Source organism: Pristiophorus japonicus, chromosome 6 (genome assembly GCF_044704955.1).
Source record: "Pristiophorus japonicus isolate sPriJap1 chromosome 6, sPriJap1.hap1, whole genome shotgun sequence".
Lineage (NCBI taxonomy): Eukaryota > Metazoa > Chordata > Chondrichthyes > Pristiophoridae > Pristiophorus > Pristiophorus japonicus.
The window spans coordinates 52,742,145-52,768,164 of NC_091982.1; the positions used below are offsets into that span (position 1 = coordinate 52,742,145).

Sequence of the window (26,020 nt, forward strand, 5' to 3'; positions counted from 1 at the left end):
CGGATAGGAAGTACTGCTGGGGAGCGGACACCGGCTTGCACCATCCACAGATCGCCCTGGCGCAATCTTTGGCTGACTGGGGACCCGTAGGTAAGTATTAAAACATTTTTTTAAAACTGCCCACGAGGATCAGTGGAGCTGGCGGTGGGTAAGTAGGTCTACAAGAAAAAGTTCAGTGATTGGTTTGTTACTATTTATTTTCAAAATCTGTTGGGGTGATTTAATTTAAAAATGTGGTGGAAATGCTTTTTTGATTTTTAATTAGGTTTTTTGAATAATTATTTTTATTCTTTTTCTCATGTTAGGCCCAACCCATAGCCTCGGGGTAAATTTTTATAAATTTCGAAAATTTATCGCCCGTTTTCTTTCGGCACCGCCCAATCTAGCCGGAATTGCGTTTTTCCGCCCAGATTGGGATGCAGGGCCCATATTTTTCGCTGGGCGGATGTTTTTTTTAAAGGAAGTTTTCGCCAGCGATAATATTCCCAGCCTTAGCGACTTTTTGGGCGGCGATCAGGCTCTGGCGGGCTTTGGGGTAATTCTAGCCCCTATATCATTCATTCCCAACAGATTGCATAAACTAATATGCAGCTGTCGCTCTCTTCTCCTAGCGATCCAACATTCTTTTCCAAACGGGTACGACTTTAAAGATGAACCTCATTTTCTGCCCTGGATTATAAATAGCAGTTTTCGAAGATTGTGTGGAAAATACTGGAGAGATAAAACCATCTCAAACCTTATGGAAAGGGCAGAGGGTATAGAACATAGAATCTCACAGTGCAGAAGGAGGTCGTTCAGCCCATCGTGCCTGTGCCGGCTCTTTGAAAGAGCTGTTTAATCAGTCCCACTCCCCTGCTCTTTCCTTGCAGACCTGCACATTTTTCCTTTTCAAGTATATAATCCAAATTCCCTTTTTTTAAAGTTACTATTGCAACTGCTTTCACCACCCTCATCACGAAGATTCATGAAAGAGTCACCTCAATCTCCTGGAACTTCCTAATAATCCAGGTACAACTGCAACGAATAATGGGGGTAAAATACCGGCCTTGCCGGGTCCATACGGAATACGTACGGAATACGTACGGGTCCGGCGAGGCCTTGCAAAAGCCGGTTTTCGTGAATGCGCATGTGCCATAAACCGGCTTTTCCGATCTGTCCAGATTTCACTTGTCAGATCCTCTGCATCCCTGGGAAGACATTCGCCCGGGAGAGATTGAGCTCTTTGCCCATCTCTTGCCCCGCGAATATCCTTCAAACTTTTAGGTCTGGTAAAAGCAGGCGCATAGCTGCTACTACCAGTGTAAGAGTTTTAAAGCATAAAAAAATGACATTAACATAAACATTTTTAGAGTATAAACCCTGTCCATTAAGGCAAGTTTATTATAAACCCTATTAAAACATATTTAAAAAAAAAAAAAAAATTTTTCCCAACACATTTCATTCTTTAATTTCAATTAATTTTAAACATGTGAGGTGTTTTATGTTGTGTTTGTGTTTTAGGGGGTTATTCTCATTGCTAGTAATGGGAACTCGGAGAAATAGAGTTTCCATTACTGTCAATGAGAATACTGCACCGTGATTGGTGGTCCAGGCCCACGTGACTCCAGCTTTTTCGTGTGTCCTCTTCCCATACGCTACACATCGAATCTAGGCCTCCGACCAGAATCAAAGGTGCACCCAGGACCACCAGGTACATTCGTAGAAACATTTTGGGTCGGAGGCGTTCATCCAAAGGAAGCCTCCAACCAGAACTTTATGCCCAATAAGAACATAAGAAATAGGAGCAGGAGTAGGCCATTTGGCCCCTCGAACCTGCTCCCCCATTCAATAAGATCATGGCCGATCTGATCATGGCCTCAACTCCACTTCGCTGCCCGCTCCCCATAACCCTTGACTCCCTTATCATTCAAAAATCTGTCTATCTCCACCTTAAATATATAGCCTCCACAGTTCTCTGGGGGGGGGAGTAGAGAATTTTTTTTTTTTACAATTTTGTCTCAAGATTAAATAGGTGAATAAGAAAAAGAAAGACTTGGATTTATATATAGTCAATGGAGTACTTTTGGCGTGCAGTCACTGTTGTAATGTAGGAAACGCGGCAGCCAATTTGCACACAGCAAGCTCCCACAAACAGCAATGTGAAAATGACCAGATAATCTGTTTTAGTGATGTTGATTGAGGGATAATATTGGCTAGGACACCGGGGATAACTCCCCTGCTCTTCTTCGAAATAGTGCCATGGGGTCTTTTACATCCACTTGAGAGAGAAGACGGGGCATCGGTTTAACGTCTCATCCGAAAGAAGAGTCTGTAATATAGTAGTTTGTATATAGTCTGAACAAATAATGGGTTTAATAGGATCTCTTTTTCACCTTGCACCGATTCACTCTCCAGCTCACCAATCTCTCCCAGTCTACTGCTTCTTGCTGCAGTGTCTTTTCTTCTTCTCCTTCTTCTTAGGCAGTCCCCCGGAGTCCCATGAAAAAGGATAGCCAAGATAGAGGCAGAGAGGTTGTTTCCACTGGTCGGGGAGGCTAGAACTAGGGGGCACAGCCTCAAAATACGGGGGAGCCAATTTAAAACCGAGTTGAGAAGGAATTTCTTCTCCCAGAGGGTTGTGAATCTGTGGAATTCTCTGCCCAAGGAAGCAGCTGAGGCTAGCTCATTGAATGTATTCAAATCACAGATAGATAGATTTTTAATCAATAAGGGAATTAACGGTTATGGGGAGAGGGTGGGTAAGTGGAGCTGAGTCCACAGCCAGATCAGCCATGATCTTATTGAATGGCGGAGCAGGCTCGAGGGGTAAGATAGCCTACTCCTGTTCCTAATTCTTATGTTCTTATGTAGTCGAGGATGACTTGCTTCCACACTAACAGGAGCTCTAAAGTGACTAATGAGTCCGATGCAGGATCTACAATCTCTGTCACAGATGGGGCAGACGGTGGTTGAAAGCACGGGTGGGTGGGGTGTTTTATTTGTCGTACACTCCTTCCGCTGTTTGTTCTTGGCTTCTGCGTGCTCCCGGCGAAGAGACTCAAAGTGTTCGGCGCCTTCTCGGCTGCTTCTCCTCCACTTTGAGCGGTCTTGGGCCAGGGATTCCCAAGAGTCGGTGGGGATGTGACATTTTTTTCAAGGCGGCTTTGTGGTTGTCCTTGAAGTATTTTCTCTGCCCTCCTGGGACTCGCCTGCCGTGACGTAGCTCGGAGTAGAGTGCTTGTTTCGGGAGTCTAGTATCGGACATGTGGACAATGTGCCCGCCCATCGGAGCTGGTCGAGTGTGGTCAATGCCTCAATGCTGGGCATGTTGGCCTGAGAGAGAACGCTGGCATTGGTGCAAATGAATTTGCAGGATTTGTGGAGGCAGTGTTGGTGATACTTCTCCAGTGTTTTGAGGTGCCTACTGCACATGGTCCATGTCTCTGAAGCATATAGGAGGAGTATCATGAGCTTGGTACCGAGTTTGAGATCCTGGTCTTCAAATACTCTTTTCCTCAGTCAACCGAAGGCTTCACTGGCACACTGAAGGCGGTGTTGGACTTCTTCATTGACGTCAGCCCTTGCTGATAGTAGGCTCCCAAGGTATGGGAAGTGGTTTACATTGTCCAAAGTCTCGTCATGGATCTTGATAAATGGGGAGCAGTACTGTGTGTTGGGGGCAAGTTGGTAGAGAACCTTTGCCTTACTTATATTTAATGTCAGGCCCAGATTCTCTACGCTTCAGTAAAGGTGTCGACGATGGTTTGGAGTTCGGACTCCGAGTGTGCACAAACGCAAGCGTCATCTGCATATTGTAATTCAATGACAGAGGTTGCAAAGACCTTGGATCTGGACTGGAGGCGTCGGAGGTTGAACAATTTCCCGCTTGTCCTGTAGTTTAACACTACTTCAGCGGGGAGCTTGTTAAAGGTGAGATGAAGCACTGCAGCGAGGCAGATTGAGAAGAGCGTTGATGTGATGACATAACCTTGCTTGAACCCGGTCCGCACTTGTATTGGGTCTGTAGTGGATCCGTTGGTAAGTATCACGGCTTGCATGTCGTCGTGAAGCAGGCAGAGGAGAGTGAACAATTTTTGAGGACAGCCAACTTTGAGAAGGATGCTCCATAATCCCTCACAATTGACAGAATCGAACGCCTTTGTGAGGTCAAAAGAAAGCCATGTACAGTGGTTGATGCTGCTCCCTACATTTTTCTTGGATTTGTCGTGTGGTGAAAATCATGTCCGTTGTGCCCCTTAGTTGGCGGAATCTGCATTGTGACTCTGGGAGGAACTCTTCAGCCACTGGGAGGAGACGTGCTGCCAAGATTTGTTGAAGAGCGTAGGATGTAAAAGACATAAACTAAGAAACAAACGGGAAAAAGAATGTCAGATCGGAGAAAGTGTAAGCATGTTTTCTATGCTGTTTCCCATCTGACATTCTTTTCCCCGTTTGTCACTTGGTTTATGCCCTTCACATTCCAGCTCTTCAACAAATCTTGGCCGCACGTTTGTGTCTCTGATACCTCGCTCTCACTTTATTATTCATCTCAAATTCCTGCCTTCCACATTTCTCCTTGTGTGCTTCTGAAGCATGATGCTGATTATTATAATTTCAAGACTGCTTAACTCAATATCAAACCATAGTCCACATTAAATATTCAATCTCCGGAGCCTCCCCTTCGGATCCCACTTCACATCTAACATTTCATTACAATGGACTATTCTTTTATCTTGGGTGAACACATTCGGAAAGAAAGCTGATATGCAGCCAGGACGACTGCACACCAATAAATATTGCGCACTTTGGTCTGTTCTTATTGAGGATCTGTCTATGTGCATTAACATTAGTTGTGTCACTCTCTCTGCGATAGTGCTAACAAGCAACTGAGCAACCTGCTTGAAATTATGCCATAAATGCAGATAATAATGTAAAATAAAGTCACCTTTTCTTTAAAAGCTTCTAAACCCACTACAGCGTAAAACATTTAAGGGGCAAAATTTCCCCGCAGCCCGTTTGGGGGCCTTAACCTTCTGGGGATGGGACTTTTAGCGTCCTGCGTGGAAGTCCCATCCCCATCACTGAATTGGGCTCACCGCCCTCACAGGAAGCAAAGCGCAATCTCCGGCATTCCACTTCCTTTGGGGGCGGGTCCCGGGGTGCGACTGAGGTGAAATCTTCAGCGCTACCCTGTTGCTCCCGCGTAGCGCCGATACACTTCAACGCTCCTCCCCCTTCGATTAAAGGGGAGGGCTGCTGCGCACTCTGGCTCAGTTTCTGGTGGCCTCCACTGGGCCAAGAGGGCAGCGTGCAACCGGGCCTGTAGCCCGGCACCAAAGACTGAGTGCCGGGCTGCACATTGGCCGCCCGTACCACGCCACCCGAGAATTGGCCGACAAAAAAAGATGGTGGCCCGGGGCGCTGAAGCCCTCATCTTTAATCAGCAGCCTGAGAGCAGATGTCCGCGAGTATCGCGGGGCATTAAGGGGATGGCATGGGGCAGTGTGGGGTCACCGTTAGTGCAGCGGAGCGGATCTCTAACCGCGGGGCACAGCGCTGCTGTGGCAGTGCTTCCACGAACGCCCGGGAAATTTCCTGGGTAGCGGTAGCGTCCCCTCTCCCGGGCAAAAACTGCCGGAGGCGGTTATGGGGCTATAAATTGCCCCCTTAAATTCTATGCTAAACAGTCCTGATATTACACTGAGACCTGGCAGTCAGGATCACATTAACCGACTTGAATCTCTATCATCTGATAGTGCAGTCTTTCAGAATAATTGAGAGTTGCCTTCAGAAGGTGGAATATGTGAGACAGAGAAAGAGCTGAGGCAGTTAGGACCTACAGAGACTGACCCTAGTTCAGCTTGTCTACGGGCTATTGCTGTGTTCATGACATTAACACCTTCTGGTTTGTTAAGGCGCCATACAATCCATAGGAACAGGAGGAGGCCATTCAGCCCATCGAGCCTGTTCCACCATTCAATGAGATCATAGCTGATCTGTATCTTATTTTAACTCCATCTGATCATGGACTCAGCTCCACTTCCCCGCCTGCTCCCCATAACCCCTTACCCCCTTATCGTTTAAGAAATTGTCTACTTCTGTCTGAAATTTATTTAATGTCCCAGCTTGCACAGCTCTCTGAGGCAGCGAATTCCACAGATTTACAACCCGCTGAGAGAAGAAGTTTCTCCTCATCTGTTTTAAATGGGCAGCCCCTTATTCTAAGATCAAGCCCTCTAGTTCTAGTCTCACCCATCAGTGGAAACATCCTCTCTGCATTCACCTTGTCAAGCCCCCTCATAATCTTAGACATTTCGATAAGATCACCTCTCATTCTTCTGAATTCCAATGAGTAGAGGCCCAACCTACTCAACCTTTCCTCATAAATCTACCCCCTCATCCCCAGAATCAACCTAGTGAACATTCTCTGAACTGCCTCCAAAGCAAGTATATCCTTTCTTAAATATGGAAACCAAAACTGCACGCAGTATTCCAGGTTTGACCTCACAAATATCTGATATAGCTGTAGTAAGACTTCCCTGCTTTTATATTCCATCTCCTTTGCAATAAAGCCCAAGATACCACTGGCCTTCCTGATCACTTGCTGTACCTGCATACTATCCTTTTGTGTTTCATGCACAAGTACACCCAGGTCCCACTGTACTGCGGCACTTTGCAGTCTTTCTCCATTTAAATAATAACTTGCTCTTTGATTTTTTTCTGCCAAAGTGCATGTCCTCACACTTTATACTCCATCTGATAAATTTTTGCCCACTCACTTAGCCTGTCTATGTCCTTTTGCAGATTTTTTGTGTCCTCCTCACACATTGCTTTTCCTCCCATCTTTGTATCGTCAGCAAACTTGGCGACGTTACACTCAGTCCCTTCTTCCAAGTCATTAATATAGATTGTAAATAGTTGGGGTCTCAGCACTGATCCCTGCGGCACCCCACTAGTTACTGGTTGCCAACCAGAGAATGAACCATTTATCCTGACTCTCTGTTCTCTGTTAGTTAGCCAATCCTCTATCCATGCTAATATATTACCCCCAACCCCGTGAACTTTTATCTTGTGCAGTAACCTTTTATGTGGCACCTTGTCAAATGTCTTCTGGTCCAAATACACCACATCCACTGGTTCCCCTTTATCCACCCTGCTCGTTACATCCTCAAAGAATTTTTACCACCTTTTGCATGAAGCGTTTCCTAAATTCTCTCCTGAATGGCCTGGCCCTGGTTTTAAGGTTATGCCCCCTTATCCTAGAGTCTCCGCCATCCGAAAAAGTTTCTCTCTATCCACCCTGTCAATTCCTTTCAAAATCCTAAAAACCTCCATCAAATCACTCCTTAACGTTCTATAGTGCAGGGAATACAATCCTTGTTTATGTAATCTCTCCTCACATTCTAACTCTTGGAGCCCTGGTAATGTTCTGGTGAATCTGCACTCGTTCCCAGGCCAATGTATTCTTTATAAGGTACGGGGCCTAGAACTGCATGCAGTTCTCCAGGTGTGGTCTAACCAGGGCTTTGTTTGGCTGCAGCAAAACTTGCTCCCCTGGATATTCTAGCCCTCTAGTTATAAAGGCTAACATTCCATTCCCTTTTTTGATTATTTTGTGTACCTGACATTTTAGTGAACTGTGCACATGCACCCCTAAATCTCTTTGGAACTCGATATTCCCGAGCCCCCACTACCCCACCTCCCCCACGTGTAATTCCTACCGTCACTTTTTTCGGCACACGGCACGAATAGAAAATACATGAGTCTCCACAGTCGCTGCTGCCGGATCCATCTCCTAATGATCCACACTGGTCATAAATCTCGGGCCAATTAGAGTTACAAGCATGGTAAATTGTCATGTTTGTGTTCTTAGTGGCTACCTTCATGCATTACAACACGATTAAAGAGATCCAAACTGTGGAAAAAATAAATGACGGTTTTGGCCCACTTTTTGAGACTCTTGAGGATTTGATACATGTAAACTCCTCTTCCCCCCACTCTTCCCAAGAAATACCACTGCACCACTTCAATCTAAACACAGTTTTCACAAAAAAAAGAATCTCGCACCCGAAATTCACCTTCGCCAGAAACGGGGCGCACCGACCGTTTTTGATGTGATCTGGCCGGCGCGATGGATGCGACGGCCTATCTGCCGAAATTTGCAGCCGAGTTTTGCTTCCGGGGCGGGATATTGGTGGTGCGCGCTCTGATGACGCACTTAGGAGGCTGCGGGCGGAAGTAGGGGGAGCGGGGCGGATATGGTCATCGCCGGAAAAGCACGAAGGCAATTGCACGAGCGGCGGCCATTCCACAAAAAATCGGCGGCCATTCCGCGCCACCCAGTGACCACCGCTTTCCGGTGGTCAGAGGCCTTAATGGAAGGGGCAATTTTGGCCCCCTCATCTTTTGATCACAATTGCTTTATTTTGCAGTTCAGACGACATAAGGTCTGAAACAACTGCCTTTTCATCTGGGTGAGGAATCAGTGTTTTTTTTTTAAGTGCTGAAGGATTATCTTCAGAGTTGTGCTTCGTAAATCAGTAATGTATTTTCAAATTCCCATTTGGAAAATTTGAATAATAAAACCGGAAAAAAAAATACTGCGAATTTGAGCTCCAATCACGGGAAAGATTATTGTGCTTAAAAAGAAATGAATTCAGCCAAACAGAGTCCGTGTTGAGGAACCACAAACTGGCAACTGTCACCATACATTATAGTCAGAGTGTGCACTCCATTTATCCCTCATTTAAAAAAAAATAGATATAGCGCATACATTTATAATATTTCTGAAGCATCCATCAAAATCATTGTGTTGGAATATTGTGCTGAAATACTGCATATTTCAACTGCGCTATGATTAAATTGGACTTTTTTTTACCCGAGGCAATTTAAGAAGCTAAGCATGGAAATAGACAGCAGAGGGCACTCCATTCACACCCAACTTGGATGGAGTGCGACAGCACAGATGTCTTCTCTGGCATCAAATCTAATATGTCCTTACTATACAGTACAAATGCACACGAGGCCCATACTAGAGAGAAGGTCACTCTGAGACCAGCAACCTTTATTAGCCAGCACTGAAGTGGAGAAGATGGGTGGAGCTTCCCCTTTTATACCTGAAAGTCCAGGATAGGAGTGTCTCCCACAAGTTCACCATCCCTCATGGTCAGTGTTCTCACGGTGTACAACTTAGGTCAGTTTATACATGGATTACAATGACAGTAGAATACATGACATCACCTCCCCTGCAAAATCTTATTGGGATCACAGGTTAAGTCTCTCTGGTGGTTTACGCTCCCTTGTAGAGTGCCTGAGTTGGGGCTCCGGTTGTTGGGCGCTGGCCTGAGTGTCTGCTGTTTGCGGTGCCTCAGGCCTGTCCGGACTGCCCACAGTGACTGGGCTCTCCTCCACTTGGTTCCGGTTGTTCGGTCACCTGTGGTGGAGTGAACTCGACATCGTGTTCTTCCTCTGCTTCTTCTATGGGGTTGCTGAACCTCCTTTTTGTTTGATCCACGTGTTTGCGGCAGATTTGTCCATTGGTGAGTTTAACTACCAGAATCCTATTCCTCTCTTTGGCAATCACAGTGCCTGCAAGCCATTTGGGCCCTGCAGCGTAGTTGAGGACAAAGACAGGGTCATTGACATCAATACATCGCGCCCTCGCATTCCCGTCATGGTAGTCACATTGTGACAGGTGCCTGCTCTCAACAATTTCTTTCATGGTGGGGTGTATAAGGGATAACCTGGTTTTGAGTGTCCTTTTCATTAGCAGCTCTGCAGGTGGAACCCCTGTAAGCGAGTGCGGTCGGGATCTATTGGCCAACAGGAGGCGTGATAAACGGCTTTGTAGGGACCCCTCTTGGATTCTGAGGATCCCCGTTTGATTATCTGCACTGCTCGTTCCGCCTGGACGTTTCAGGCCGGCTTGAACGGTGCCGTTCTGACATGGTTGATACCATTTCCTGCCATGAAGTCCTGGAATTCAGTGTTTGTGAAGCACGAGCCATTGTCGCTGACCAAGACGTCCGGTAGACCATGGGCGGCGAAAATTGCCAGTAGACTTTCTACCATGGTAGAGGATGTGCTTGAATTGAGAATGTCACACTCGATCCATTTGGAGTAGGCGTTGACTACAACCAAAAACATTTTTCCCATGAAAGGACCTGCGTAGTCCACATGGATGCGAGACCATGGCTTGGTGGACCAGGACCAGGGGCTAAGGGGGGCTTCCCTGGGTGCATTGCCCAGCTGGGCACATGTGTTGCACCTGCGAACACAAAGTTCCAGGTCTGCATCTATTCCTGGCCACCAAACGTGTGACCTGGCAATTGTCTTCATCATGACAATGCCCGGGTGCTCATTGTGGAGTTCTCGGATGAACGCCTCTCTGCCCATCTGGGGCATGACTACTTGGTTTCCCCATAGTAGGCAATCGTTCTGAATCAAGAGTTCATCCTTGCGCCTGTGAAATGGTTTAAATTTCTCAGGGCATACCCCATACGTGGCTGCCCAGTCCCCATTCAGGACACATTTCTTGACTAAAGACAGTAGCGGGTCTCTTTTTGTCCAAACTTTGATCTGACGGGCTGTCACGGGTGAGCCTTCGCTTTCGAAAGCTTCAACAGCCATGACCATCTCAGCAGCATGCTCGGTTGCCCCCTCGATGGTGGGTAGTGGGAGCCTGCTGAGCGCATTGGCGCAGTTTTCAGTGCCCGATCTGTGCCGAATTGTAGAGTCATAGGCGGCTAACGTGAGTGCCCACCTCTGTATGCGGACCGACGCATTTGCATTTATAGCCTTGTTGTCGGCCAAAAGGGACATTAGGGGTTTGTGATCTGCCTCCAGCTCAAATTTCCTACCAAACAGGCACTGGTGCATTTTTTTTACTGCATAGATGCATTCAAGCTCTTCCTTTTCTACCATCCCGTAGCCCCTTTCTACCTGGGATAGACTTCTGGAGGCATAAGCTACTGGCTGTAACTGACCATTGGCATCAATATGCTGCAACACACACCCGACCCCATAGGACGATGCATTGCACATTAAAACAAGTTTCTTACATGGGTCATATAGCTTTAACAGATTGTTGGAGCATAACAAATTGCGTGGTCTATCAAAAGCCTTTTCCTGGCTGTCCCCCCAGACCCATTCGCGACCTTTGTGTAGGAGCACGTATAGCGGCTCTAACAGCATGCTCAATTTGGGAAGCAAGTTACCAAAATAATTCAGGAGCCCCAGGAACGAACGCAGCTCCGTCGTGTTACGGGGTCTGGGTGCTCTCTGGATCACTTCCGTTTTGGACGCAGTAGGTCTGATCCCGTCTGCTGCTCCCCTCATCCCCAGGAATTCTATCTCTGGAGCTAGGAAGACGCACTTCGCCTTTTTCAGTCGCAGCCCCACCCGGTCCAGTCTGCGTAGCACCTCCTCCAGGTTGTGGAGGTGTTCTTCAGTATCGTGACCCGTGATGAGGATGTCGTCTTGAAAAACCACCGTCCATGGAATCGATTTGAGCAGACTTTCCATGTTTCGTTGAAAGATCGCGGCGGCTGAGCAAATCCTGAACGGACATCTGTTGTACTCAAACAATCCCTTGTGTGTCGTGATGGTGGTCAGCTTCTTCGACTCACTCACCAGCTCCTGGGTCATGTAAGCTGAGGTCAGGTCCAATTTTGAAAAAAGTTTGCCACCGGATAGCGTTGCAAAGAGGTCCTCCGCTCTCGGTAGCGGGTACTGGTCTTGGAGTGACACCCGATTGATGGTGGTCTTGTAATCGCCGCATATCCTGACCGACCCATCCGCTTTGAGCACCAGCACAATCGGGCTCGCCCAGTCACTGAATTCGACTGGCGAGATGATGCCTTCCCTCAGCAGGCGGTCCATTTCGCATTCTATCTTTTCCCGCATCATGTACGGCACCGCTCTGGCCTTGTGGTGTACTGACCTGGCGTCCGGGTTCAAGTGAATCACTACCTTGGTCCCCATGAAAGTGCCAATGCCGTGTTGGAATAGTGAGTCAAATTTGTCCAGGACCTATGAGCATGATATTCGCTCCACAGAAGAAATTGCATTGACATCGTCCCATTTCCAGTTCATGACAGCAAGCCAACTTCTCCCTAGCAGTACGGGACCGTCCCCAGGGACAATCCAGAGTAGCAACCTGTTCTCCGAATCTTTGTGGGTCACGACTACCGTGGCGCTACCTAGCATCGGAATGATCTCCTTTGTATATGTCCGTAGCTGTGCGTCAATCGGCAATAATTTTGGCCTCCTGGCCTTGGGCGCCCACAACTTGTCGAACTGTTTGATACTCATCAGGGACTGGCTGGCCCCCGTGTCTAGCTCCATTGATACTGGGATGCCATTGAGGAGCACTTTCATCATTATCGGTGGCGTCCTGGTGTATGAACTGTATATGTGCTCCACATGAACGCGCTGAACTTCAGCTTCCAGCGATTTCTCCCAGTGTCCATTTGGCCTGGTAGGACTTACATCGGGCCCGTCCTCCTCGTACATCAACCTGACTGCAGGCTTCCTGCACATATGCGCCAAGTGACCGCTGACGTTGCAATTTCTGTAGGTATATTGCTGATACCTGCAAGCTCTGGCTGTGTGTTTGCCTCCACACCTCCAACATGAGCCGTTGTTGGAAACAAAAGGTCCATTACCAGTCGATCGTCTCTGACTGTCTCTGTAACTGTCCTTAAACGCACCATTGACAGGTGTTGATGGCTCCATTACTGGCCGCATTGTCCCTTGCGATGGCATGAATCGTCGTTCAGCTAGCCATTGTCTCTGTTGAATTCCCCCTTTGGATTCGCCTACATGCTTGGGCATGTCCGATTGCCCCTGTCTGCCTGGAGAACTGTGTGCCGCGTTAACAATGTTGACTCCCTGTCCATTTGTTGCATTTAAACCAAGATTTTTGTCAAACGTCATTCTGGTCTTTTCCTCCCCTGAGATAAATGTCTGGACCATCAAAGCTGCCGTTTCCAGGGTCAAGTCTTTAGTCTCAATCAGTTTCCTGAAAACCCCAGTGTGCCCGATGCCCTCAATAAAAAAGTCTCGCAGCATCTCCGCTCTGCATGCATCTGGGAACTTACATAGGCTCGCCAGTCGTCGGAGGTCTGCCACCAAGTCTGGAATGCTTTGCCCTTCTCGCCGCCGGTGCGTGTAAAACCGGTGTCTCTCCATGTGCATGCTGCTCGCCAGTTTAAAGTGTTCCCCGATCAACTTACTGAGCTCTTCAAAAGTCTTGTCCGCCGGTTTCTCTGGCGCTTGAAGGTCCTTCATCAGGGAATACGTCCTGGATCCACAAACCGTCAGGAGGTGAGCCCTGTGTTTGTCGGCCGAATCCTGTCCCAGCCATTCCTTAGTGACGAAACTTTGCTGTAGTCTCTCAATAAAATCGTCCCAATCATCCCCAACACAGTTCCTCTCGTCTGTGCTGCTAGTGGACATGCTCGCGTGGTTTAAATCCCAGTTTCTCGTCGTCAATAATATTTCCTTACTGTATAGTACAAATGCACACGAGGCCCATACTAGAGAGAAGGTCACTCTGTGACCAGTCGCCTTTATTAGCCAGCACTGAAGTGATGAAGGTGGGTGGAGCTTCCCCTTTTATACCTGAAAGTCCAGGTTAGGAGTGTCTCCCACAAGTTCACCACCTAGTGGTCAGTGTTCTCACGGTGTACAACTTAGGTCAGTTTATACATGGGTTACTATGACAGTTGAATACATGACAAAATCTACAACAACAACTTGCATATATATAGTGCTTTCACTGTATTAAAACACCCAAGGCACTTCACTGGAGCGTTGTCAAACAAATTTGATGCTGAGCCACCTAAGGAGATATTCGAACAAAAGCAAAATACTGCGGATGCTGGGATCTGGAATAAAAACAGAAAATGCTGGAAATCTCAGCGGGTCAGGCAGCATCTGTGGAGAGAAAGCAGAGTCCGATGGCCAAAAGCTTGGAAAAGAGGTAGGTTATAAGGAGCATCTTAGAGGAGGAGAGAGAGGTCGAAAGGCGGAGAGGTTTAGGGTGGGAGTTCCAGAGCTCAGGGCTCAGATAACTAAGGGCGCGGCCCCCAATGGTGGAGAGGTTAAAATCGGGGATGTGGAAGGGGCCAGAATTGGAGGGGCGCAGAGATGTTGGAGGTTTGGAAAAGGTTACAGAGACAGGGAGCGGGTGAGGCCATGGAGGGATTTGAAAAGGAGGATGAAAATGTTAGAACTGAGGTGTTGCCAGACGGGGAGCCAATGTCGGTCAGCGAGCACAGTTGATTGGTGAAGGGGATTTGGTGCGAGTTAGGACACGGGAAGCAGGGTCTTGACCGCGCTCAAGTTTGTGGAGGGTGGAAGATGGGAGTCCGGCCAGGAGAGCGTTGGGATAGTCAAGTCTAGCTGGGAAAGGAACTGAAAACTCGTTTATGGGCTGTTGACTAACAATGCGTTAATGCGTTGCTAGTTATTATATCAGTTTAAAATGCAGTCAACACACAGAAACACAACTCACCAGGGGCCAATTTGTGATATAAAAGCACAACATATTGCTGACATTCACCTTTTCTCTGGAGAAGAAAGCTGGTCTGTGTGCGTCCAATCCGATTTTCCACGATGCAGGTATAATTCCCCAGGTCTTCCTCCTTCACCCCTTCAAATAACAGTGATAATTCCACTTCCTTCTCCCCGAGGTGCTCATTTAGAACTCTGTGTGGAGGAGGGGGAAGTGGGGGGGGGGAGAAAATACAAACAACATCCAACTGCTGAAACACTGCTGGGGTGAGGGAAAAAAAAGCAAACCTTTCAGTGGACTTCTGCTTCACTGCTTCCCTTGTTGCACATTAGCAAAGTGCCGCTATTTTTGGTCGTGGTAGTGTTAGGCAGTGGACGACCTGCTCAGGGTTGGCTTGTGGGCTGGTGGGTGCAGAGATCAGATGTGGGGCAGCTGCAACTGAGCTCCTGGGTGGTAGCGGGCAAGGCAGATGGATTTGGCAAACTCCTTCACGTTTATTTCACACTGTAAACCTACTGCACTTGAGTAAAGGCTTCGACAGGCTAGATCGAGAGAAACTATTCCCTCTGGTGGGGGGCGAGTCGGAGAATGAAAGCGGGGGGGGGGGGGGGGGGGTGCGCGGGGTGGCATCACCATAAAATTAGAGCCAGGCCGTTTAAAGGTGATGTCAGGAAGCACTTCTTCATAGAACGGGTAGTGGCACTCTGGAACTCTGGCCCCCAAATTGCTGCTGAGGCTAGGGAGTCATTTGAAAAATGAAATATTGAGATTGCTAGGTTTTTGTTAGGCAAGGGTATTAAGGGTTATGGAGTGGAGCAAAGACAGGTAGATTAAGTTAAGATTACGGGTTACGGACCAAGAGCTGGTAATTGGGATTAGACTGGACGACCTTTAGTTGCACGCGCAGATATAATGGTAAGTACTGCAGGGAATAGAATACGGCCAGGGTGATCTCCTGGACAGTTTCGATCACCTGGATGGGTCAGAGAGGAATTTTCCCAGATTTTTTCTCCCGAAATTGGCCTGGGTTTTTATCTGGTTTTTGCCTCTCCCAGGAGATCTCATGGTTCCAATTGGGGTGGAGTGTAGATAGAAACATAGAAACATAGAAAATAGGTGCAGGAGTAGGCCATTCGGCCCTTCGAGCCTGCACCACCATTCAATAAGATCATGATTCACCTCAGTACCCCTTTCCTGCTTTCTCTCCATAACCCTTGATCCCTTTAGCCGTCAGGGCCACATCTAACTCCCTTTTGAATATATCCAATGAACTGGCATCAACAACTCTCTCGGGTATGGAATTCCACAGGTTAGATGTTTTTAGTATAAGGGGTGTTGCAGTGGTGTGGGGCGGACTGGTCGGGCTGCCTTTCCGTCATTGTTCATGAGTTTGTATGTAACCTTTAAGGCTGCTGATGAAGGGCCATGCGGCTGTTTGTCGGCCGGCGCAGACACGATGGGCCGAAATGGCCTCCTTCTGTGCTGTAAATTTCTATGTTTCTATACAAATCATCCATGATGTAATTGAATGGCAGAATAGCTCGAGAGGCTGAATGGGCTGTTCCTGTTCCTATATTCCTATGTTCCTATGTAGTGTAACACCTCCTTTCTCTTGGTACAACTATCCCCTCAATCAATTCCAATAAAGACCTTGTACGCAATTGCAAAGTTAACACCAAATTTGCTATCCTTCCCTTACTTAATTCCAATCTTATGAAAATAGGTTCAATATTTAACACAGTTTATAGTAAAAGGAGTTGTCATAATAATTAATTGGGGTAGTGTCTTGATGTAGGAACGCACTGAATCACAGAGTGGCAGAATGTTGGATTGGCTCCATGATTCTCCAGACATTGTGATGTTCACCTTGGATTGTGCGTCATTTGAGGTCGGCCAGACAAAATGGCTTTGAGAACCTGAATAAAATATTATTCGGAATGAAGGCTAAAATTTTCAGTCTTTTACTGTAATCTATTCCACCTTTAAAAAAGGGGAGAAAAATAAAGACTGGGATAAACAATTTTAGTAGGATTGATGGCATCTTTTAAAAATATATATTTCCAGAAACTTGAGCACTTAATCCTGGCTGACACTCCAGTGCAGTGCTGAAGGAGCACTGCACTGTCGGAGGTGCTGTCTTTTGAATGAGACATTAAACCGAGGCCCTGTCTGCCCTCTCAGGTAGCCGTAAAAGATCCCATGGCACTATTTGAAGAAGAGCAGGGGATTTTTCTGGCCAATATTTATCCCTCAACCAACATCACCAAAAAAATCAGATTATCGGGTTATTATCTTCTTGTCGCTTGTGGGAGCTTGCTGTGCGCAAATTCCTACATTACAACAGTGACCATAATTCACAAGTACTTAATTGGCTGTAAAGCACTTTGGGACGTTCTGAGATCATGAAAGGCATTATATAAATGCAAGTCAGTTATTCTTTTCTTTCAAATGCAATGATGTTCTCCATATTGCATAACATTGTAGAATGTTAATAACTTTTCCACCCCATGTGACCCAATAGCCATAATCTTACTGCGGAGCTTTTATAAAGCCTTTGGTGCTGATCATTATTAAATGTCACCAGTAAAGAACAGTGCTTGGCCTGAAATGATCACAGTTCGAACAGCAGATTAATTATTCCCTCCAAACTGTGAGACGAACACCTGCTGTGACTTTCTTGTCCATTTAAGGCCCAAATGTTCTTTTAGCGTTTGGAGAACAGTAGGGTTTTAATTCGGATATTTAACTTGCAAATGAAAATTTACAAAGGTGGCAATCTGGAGCTTTGTCGGCTCTGTCGTGATCAACAACCATTGAAATGTAGTCCAGAGGTAGAAAACTCAGAGCCGACAGTTACAGTCTTTGTAACAGTTTCTGTTACAGTCTAAAAACGTCACTGTTGATCTTTTAAGCAGTGCAACAACTTACATTTTTATAGCCCCTTTAACGTCGGAAAACATCCACAGGCGCTTCACAGGAGCGTTATCAAACACAAGCCATGTAAAGAGATATTAGGACAAGTGAAATTTTGGTCAAAGAGGTCGGTTTTAAGGACTGTCTTAAAGGAGGAGAGAGAGGTAGAGAGGTTTTGGGAGGGAATTCCAGAGCTTGGGGCCCAGGCAGCAGAAGGTATAGCCGCCAATGCTGAATCGAAGGAAATATGGGATGCACAAGAGGCCAAAATTGGAAGCGCGCAGAGACCTTGGAGAGTTGTAGGCCTGGAGGAGGCTACAGAGATAGAGAGGGGCGAGGCCATGGAGGGATTTGAACACAAGGATAAGAATCTTATCTGGGAGCCAATGTAAGTCAATGAGCAGATTAAAGAATTAAAGACTTGGATCTATATAGTGCTGTTCACCACCACCGGACATCTCAAAACGCTTTACAGCCAATGAAGTACTTTTTGGAGTGTAGGCACTATTGTAATGTAGGAAACACAGCAGCCAATTTGTGCACAACAAGCTCTCACACACAGCAATGTGATAATGACCAGATAATATGTTTCCTGTTATGTTGATTGAGGGATAACTTTTGGCCAGGACACCTGGGATAACTCCCCTGCTCTTCTTCAAAATAGTGCCACGGGATCTTTTACATCCACTTGAGAGCACGGACAGGGCCTTGGTTTAACATCTCATCCGAAAGACGGCAGCTCCGACAGCGCACCGCTCCCTCAGCACTGCACTGGAGTGTCAGCCTGGATTTTTGTGCTCAAGCCACTGGAGTGGGAATTGAACCCACAACCTTCTGACCCAGAGGCGAGAGTGCTGCCCACTGAGCCACAGCTGAAACCATGGGTGAACATATGGGTGTTTCCGTTATGCTAAAACAGCGCTTTACAACCGATCACAGTGACTGTTTGTCCGCTCTGATATTGGACGGGTGTGTCTGGAAAAAATACGCTCTCATACCCTTCAGGGGTGAAACATTCACAACAAAACTCCATTGCTGTGCTGATGAATCACAGGAGAAAAAAAGGCCTCCATCACAAAAAAATAATATTGAGTGGGTGGGGGACAGTGTGGGGGGGGGGGCGGGGGGGGAAGTCCAACCTTGTTATAAATGTTCACAATACTTCACATTTATTTAAATAAATCATACATATATTTCTATGCAGTGGGCGGTGTGCTAATTTGCAATGATGGTGGCCTTGAATTAAAGTCACTCCTTTGTGGTGCGTTGTGATTGAAATGAATCCTTGGTTCCCTATCAATGGAAATGAGCCTGTGATCCTTGAATTGTGTGCAAATATCTGGTGAGCCCGACGTCCCCAGGGACAGCTGATAACCTTTAACACACACCGCGCAGTAGTTAATTAAAACTGACATTGCTGTGACTGCGTGCATCCGAACTTCAAGCATCCGAACACTCCAACAGTCACGCCTCCAGCAGAGACTGCAGATTTCCACATGCTCAAAGGAACAGGAGGAGGCTATTCCGCCCCTCGAGCCTGCTCTGCCATTCAATTATACCGCAGCTGATCTGCACCTCAACTTCATTTACCCGCCTTAGCTCCATATCCAACAAATCTATCGCTCTCAGTTTTGAAAGTTACAGTTGCCCCAGCATGCACAGCCCTTTAAGGGAGAGAATTCCATATTTCCACTACTTTGTGCTTCCTAATTTCCCTCCTGAATGGCCTGGCTCAAATTTTAAAGTTATGTTTCGACGTTCTTGATTTTCCCCATCAGAGGAAATAGCTTCTGCCCCATCAAATCCTCGATCAGATCACCCCTCAATCTTTTAAACTCCGTGGAATACAAGCCAAGTTTATGCCACCCGTCCCCATAACTTAATGCTCTTCACCCCGGTATAATTCTGAGGTGCTTCTGCCGGTGGAGGTCAAGTACAATCTGCTGGTCAGCCTCAGGCGCAAGTCCTGAAGATGTGAGGTAGAATTCTTAGTTTTGCCTTTTATTTAGAGGTTCCCACTGAACAACGGTGAGCCTCAGCAAACTCCACATGAAAAACAGAACATTGAATCGAGCTCGGGTAAAGATTTGGGCATTGCTGAAGAAGCCATATATTCTCAAACTTTAAATGGGTAAGAAACCAGACTCGCTGGCTTAGAGCCGGGCGTGGAATGCAAGTGCCTAGTTGAAATAAGAACATAAGAATTAGGAGCAGGAGTAAGATTCAATAAGATCACGTCCGATCTTCGATCTCAACCCCACTTTCCTGCCCAATCCCCATATTCCTTGGTTCCTCTAAAGTCCAAGGGGGCGAATGTGCCACTTTTTAGAGGCCAGTTCGCACTTCCGGGGGGCCAGTAGCACCCTGGGAACTGTCGCCAGAGGAGGTGGAGCATGCGAGATTGCGCTCCTCTTCCTTTGAGGGGCGGTAAGCCAAATTTAGCGGCAGGGGACCCCAGATGGTTACCGCCCCCAATTGGGGCGGAGAGCAATTTTTCCTGCCAAAAATCTATCAATGTCAGCCTTGAATATACTCAACGACTGAGCCTCCTCAGCCCTCTGGGGGAGAGAATTTCAAAGATTCACCACCCTCTGAGTGAAGAACTTTCTCCTCATCTCAGTCCTAAATGGTCGACCCCTTATCCTAAGACTATGCCCCCTCGTTCTAAAATCTCTAGCCAGGGGAAACATCCTCTCCGCATCTACCCTGTCAATCCCACTCAGAATCTTGTATGTTTCAATGAGATCACCTCTCACTCCTCTAAACTCCAGAGAGCATAGGCCTATTCTTCTCAATCTAAAGTCTAGAATTAATAAAGAAATGAGAACATTGACAAAAAAGGGCATCATTTGGAGATGTCACTTTAGATCTAAAAATTCCAGGACCTTGGTGACTTGACAGAAGGACGTGCAGGAAGTTTATTTTGCGTGACTTGATAAATTAAAGGAATAATTTAGCATGCCACACAGAGAGCGCACTGGTGAAAGATCTCAACAGGGAGCTGTCAAGATGAGAGAAGTCACACGTGTGGGGCTGTCGAAAGTGTCAGATGATGTCTGGCTTCTTAAAACTTAATTGGTTGTAAAAGTTGGGGCCAGGAGGAGTCTGCAGTGTTAATTCCCGCCCCTCTCCCATGCCCCCCGCCGCCCCCGCTACCTTTCTTTTTCTGCAATCGATTAGATCGCAACAGGATATGGCCGGACGCAAGAGTTAATATTTCTCACAACACTGACACACATGAGCAGAGACAGACAGGGAGGAATTGCACTGGAGTTCCAATGGTCAAATCAGAGCTTTTCCATAGCGTAATGCTGTTTTATTGTGGAACGCACACAGATACACACACAGACACACAGACACACAGACACACGCACACACACACAGACACAGACAGATACACACACACACACAGACAGATACACACACAGATACTCACAAATATGCACACACACTCTCTCACACACACACACAGACATGCATACACAGAGACCCACACACACACAGAGATACACATACACAGAGACACACACACACCGATGCACAGGCACACACACACACTCACACATACACAGGTGCAAACACACACACAATCACACACAAACAGACACACACACACATACACACAGAGAGACAAACAGACACAAACACTCACACACACTCACTCACACAGACACAAAGTCACACACAAAAACGACGCACACAGACATACAGGCACACACAGACACAGACAGACACATAGACACACACACACCATGCACACACACACAGACTTACACACACAGACACACACACAGACATACACACAGACACAGACAGTACGTTGCGGAACCAACCAGGAAGCAGACTATCTTAGATCCAGTATGTGTAATGAGACAGGATTAATAAATGATCTTGTAGTAAAGGATCCTCTCGGAATGAGTGACCATAGCATGGTTGAATTTCAAATTCAGTTGGAGGGTGAGAAAGTTGGTTCTCAAACCAGTGTCCTAAGCTTAAATAAAGGAGACTTCAAAGGTATGAGGGCAGAGTTGATTAAAGTGGACTGGGAAAATAGATTAAAGTATGGGACGGGTGATGAGCAGTGGCAGACACTTAAGGAGGTATTTCATAACTCGCAACAAAAATATATCCCAATGAGATGGAAAGACTGTAAGAGAAGAGATAACCACCCGTAGCTAACTAAGGAAATAAGGGAGGGTGTCAAATTGAAAACAAGGGCATACAAAGTGGCCAAGACTACTGGGAGGCCAGAGGATTGGGAAACTTGTAAAAGCCAGCAAAGAACGACTATCAAGACTATGAAAGTAAACGAGTGCAAAATATAAAAACAGATAGTAAGAGTTTCTAAAGGTACATAAAAAGGAAAAGAGTGGCTAAAGTAAACATAGACATAGAAACATAGAAAATAGCTGCAGCAATAGGCCATTCGGCTCTTCGAGCCTGCACCGCCATTCAATGAGTTCATGGCTGAGCATGCAACTTCAGTACCCCATTCCTGCTTTCTCGCCATACCCCTTGATCCCCCTAGTAGTAAGGACTACATCTAACTCCTTTTTGAATATATTTAGTGAATTGGCCTCAACAACTTTCTGTGGTAGAGAATTCCACAGGTTCACCACTCTTTGGGTGAAAAAGTTTCTCCTCATCTCGGTCCTAAATGGCTTACCCCTTATCCTTCGACTGTGACCCCTGGTTCTGGACTTCCCCAACATTGGGAACATTCTTCCTGCATCTAACCTGTCTAAACCCGTCAGAATTTTAAACGTTTCTGTGAGATCCCCTCTCATTCTTCTGAGCTCCAGTGAATACAAGCCCAGTTGATCCAGTCTTTCTTCATATGTCAGTCCCTCCATCCCGGGAATCAGTCTGGTGAACCTTCGCTCCACTCTCTCAATAGCAAGAATGTCCTTCCTCAAGTTAGGAGAACAAAAGTGTACACAATACTCCAGGTGTGGCCTCACCTAGGCCCTGAACAATTGTAGTAACACCTCCCTGCCCCTGTACTCAAATCCCCTCGCTATGATGGCCAACATGCCATTTGCTTTCTTAACCGCCTGCTGTACCTGCATGCCAACCTTCAATGACTGATGTACCATGACAAATGTTGGTCCCCTAGAGGGTGAGACTGGGGAATTAATAATGGAGAACAGGGAAATGGCAGAGACATTGAACAAATATTTTGTTTCGGTCTTCATGGTAGAAGACACTAAAAACATCCCAATAATGGATAATCAAGGGGCTATAGGGAGGGAGGAACTTAAAACTATTATCACTAATGAAGTAGTACTTGGTAAAATAATGGGACTAAAAGCGGACAAGTCCCCTGGACCTGATGACTTGCATCCTAGGGTCTTGAGAGAGGTGGCTGCAGAGATAGTGGATGCTTTGGTTGTAATCTACCAAAATTTCCTGGATTCTGGAACAGTCCCAGCAGATTGGAAAATTGCAAATGTAATGCCACTATTTAAAAAAGGAGGCAGACAGAAAGCAGGAAACTATAGACCAGTTAGCCTAACATCTGTCAATGGGAAAATGCTGGAGTCCATCATTAAGGAAGCAATACGGGACATTTGGAAAAGCATAATTCAATCAAGCAGAGTTAGTATGGTTATATGAAAGGGAAATCACGTTTGACAAACTTGCTGGAGTTCTTTGAGGATGTAACGAGCAGGATGGATAAGGGGAACCAGTGGATGTGGTGTATTTGGATTTCCAGAAGGCATTCGATAAGGTGCCACATAAAAGGTTACTGCACAAGATGAAAGTTCACGGGGTTGGGGGTAATATATTAGCATGGATAGAGGATTGGCTAACTAACAGAAAGCAGAGAGTTGGGATAAAGGGGTCAATTTCCAGTTGGCAAACAGTGACTAGTGGGGTGCCGCAGGGATCGGTGCTGGGTCCTCAACTATTTACAATCTATATTAGAGTCTTGGATGAAGGGACCAAGTGTAATGTAGCCAAGTTTGCTGATGATACAAATATGGATGGGAAAGCAAATTGTGAGGACACACAAAATCTGCAAAGGGATATAGACAGGCTAAATGAGTGGGCAAACATTTGGCAGATGGAGTATAATATGGCAAATTGTGAGGTTATCCATTTTGGTAGAAAAAATAGAAAAGCAAATTATAATTTAAATGGAAAAAAATTGCAAAGTACTGCAGCAGAAGGACCTGGGGGTCCTTGTGCATGAAGCACAAAAAGTTAGTATGCAGGTACAGCAAGTAATCAGGAAGGCAAATGGAATGTTGGCCTTTATTGCAAGGGGCGATAAGAGTATAAAAGCAGAGAAGTCCTGCTACAATTATACAGGGTATTGGTGAGGCCACACCTAGAATACTGCGCACAGTTTTGGTCTCCATATTTAAGGAAAGATATACTTGCATTGGAGGCTGTTCAGAGAATGTTCACTAGGTTGATTCCAGAGATGAGGGGGGTTGACTTATGAAGATAGGTTGTGTTGGTTGGGTCTATCCTCATTGGTGTTCAGAAGAATGAGGCTCGACGAGGTGGATGCAGAGAGGATGTTTCCACTCATTGGGAAACTAAAACTAGGGGACATAGTCTCAGAATAAGGAGCCACCCTTTTAAAACTGAGATGAGGAGGAATTTCTTCTCTCAGAGGTTTGTAAATCTGTGGAATTCTCTGCCCCAGAGAACTGTGGAGGCTGGGTCATTGAATATATTTAAGGAGGAGATGGACAGATTTTTGAACGATAAGGGAATAAAGGGTTAAGGGGAGCGGGCAAGGAAGTGGAACTGAGCCCATAATCAGATCAGCCATGATCTTATTAAATGGTGGACGCAGGCTCGAGGGGCCAAATGGCCTACTCCTGTTCCTTTTTCTTATGTTCTTATGTTCACACACACAGACACACACACAGACAGACACACAGACAAACACACACACATAGGCACACACAGACACACACACAGACACATACACACAATGGCACACACACACACACACATAGGCACACACACAGACACACACATAGGCGCACACACACAGACACACACACAGACACACACATAGGCGCACACACAGACACACACACAGCCACACACACAGACACACACACAGACACACAGACACAAACACAGACACACACACAGTCACACACACAGTCACACACACAGACACACACACAGACACACATACAGGCACACATACACACACATAATGGCACACACACACATAGGCACACACACAGACACACACACAGAGCTGCAGTATGCTCAGCCACCCACATGCCATAAGGCAGTCCGCTTCAAAAATCAAAAAAACATTGAAAGATTTAGAACGTGTATTTCCTTTTGTCGGGTTGCCGCTGGTCGAATCTATTGCAGCACAAGACGGGCACCAAATGGTGCGTTCTGTACCTTTGATGGAATCAATGAGGGGGAAATATGGAGCAGACAGACGTGAAGTGTGGTGCTGGAAGATAATGAGGTCATAAAGGTGAAATGAGATCCTGCACAGTTTTTATTTTAATGGAGAACTTTAGTAAAAATTCTCAGTTCATAATTACGTTATCCTTCACTCTCACTTTCACTCTGCTATGAGGTTAATTGAATAAAAAGGTATTTGAAGCAAAGAGTTAAAAGAGCTGTGTTGTTTTCTAAGTGCGTGGATGTATGCGGGTGGGGGGTGATGTTTGTCCAACAACAACAACTTGCATGTATATAGCACCTTTAACATAGTAAAATGTCCCAAGATGCTTCACAGGAGCGTTATCAAGCAGAATTTTACACCAAGCCACATAAGGAGATATTGGGGCAGATGACCAAAAGCTTGGTCAAAGCGATGGGTTTTAAGGATGAAAGAGTTTTTGAAAATTCAATCACAGGATGTGGGCATCGCTGACAAGGTCGACATTTATTGAGAGGAGGAGAGCTTCAGGGAGGGAATCCCAGAGCTTGGGGCCCGAGGTGACTGAAAACATGGCCGCCAATGCTGGAGCGATTAAAATCGGGTCATTGTCAGCACAAGCTCTTACTGAGACATGTTATCCGCATTGCCCATGGTGCAATTTGCACAGCTGAATACTACTCCATCTTCATTTGGGTTTTCTAACAGAGGCTATTTTGTCCTTGCCAAATGTGGTATTTATATTTGAGAAGGGGGGATAAAAACTATTTGTGGGAACATGCTACTTGAGAAATCGTTCGAAGGGATCATCACTGTAAAAGCTGATGCGCACCTGCTGTTCCCCTCCCCCCGCCCCCCATGTTGCTATCTTTGATAGCTGCCCTGTTACGTCTCTTTGGCTTCTGCAGTGATGCCACCAACAGCACAAAGAAGGAATGCAGCGTAAACAGATTGACGACAGCTCGTCTGAAGTGAGATTGTTGCTCTGTGTTCCAAAGGGCACAATTGAAATACAAACCAATTTGCATGTTAATCAATGGGTGATGTACAATAATTAGCTCCGTACGCACAGTGCACAATTAAACATGACTGACAGCTTGCCAGCGAGGAAGATTTAGAAGCTCACAAGTGTACATCAGATTTTCTCCTGAATGAGATATCAGTACCGTTTATTCCCATCAGTCAGCAGGTCATGTTTATTTTATATACATGAAACTTTAATGAATGCTATTTTG

General features: G+C 46.2%; 1 protein-coding gene across 1 annotated transcript in view; it reads right to left on the reverse strand.

The window, feature by feature from the left end:
• The window catches only part of il1rapl2 (interleukin 1 receptor accessory protein-like 2), a 704,017-nt gene that overhangs the window by 67,430 nt on the left and 610,567 nt on the right, over nucleotides 1-26,020 (reverse strand). The window contains exon 8 of the mRNA XM_070883960.1: nucleotides 14,546-14,691. Within this exon, the coding sequence (XP_070740061.1) occupies nucleotides 14,546-14,691 (146 nt within the window). The remainder of the gene's footprint in view (nucleotides 1-14,545; nucleotides 14,692-26,020) is intronic.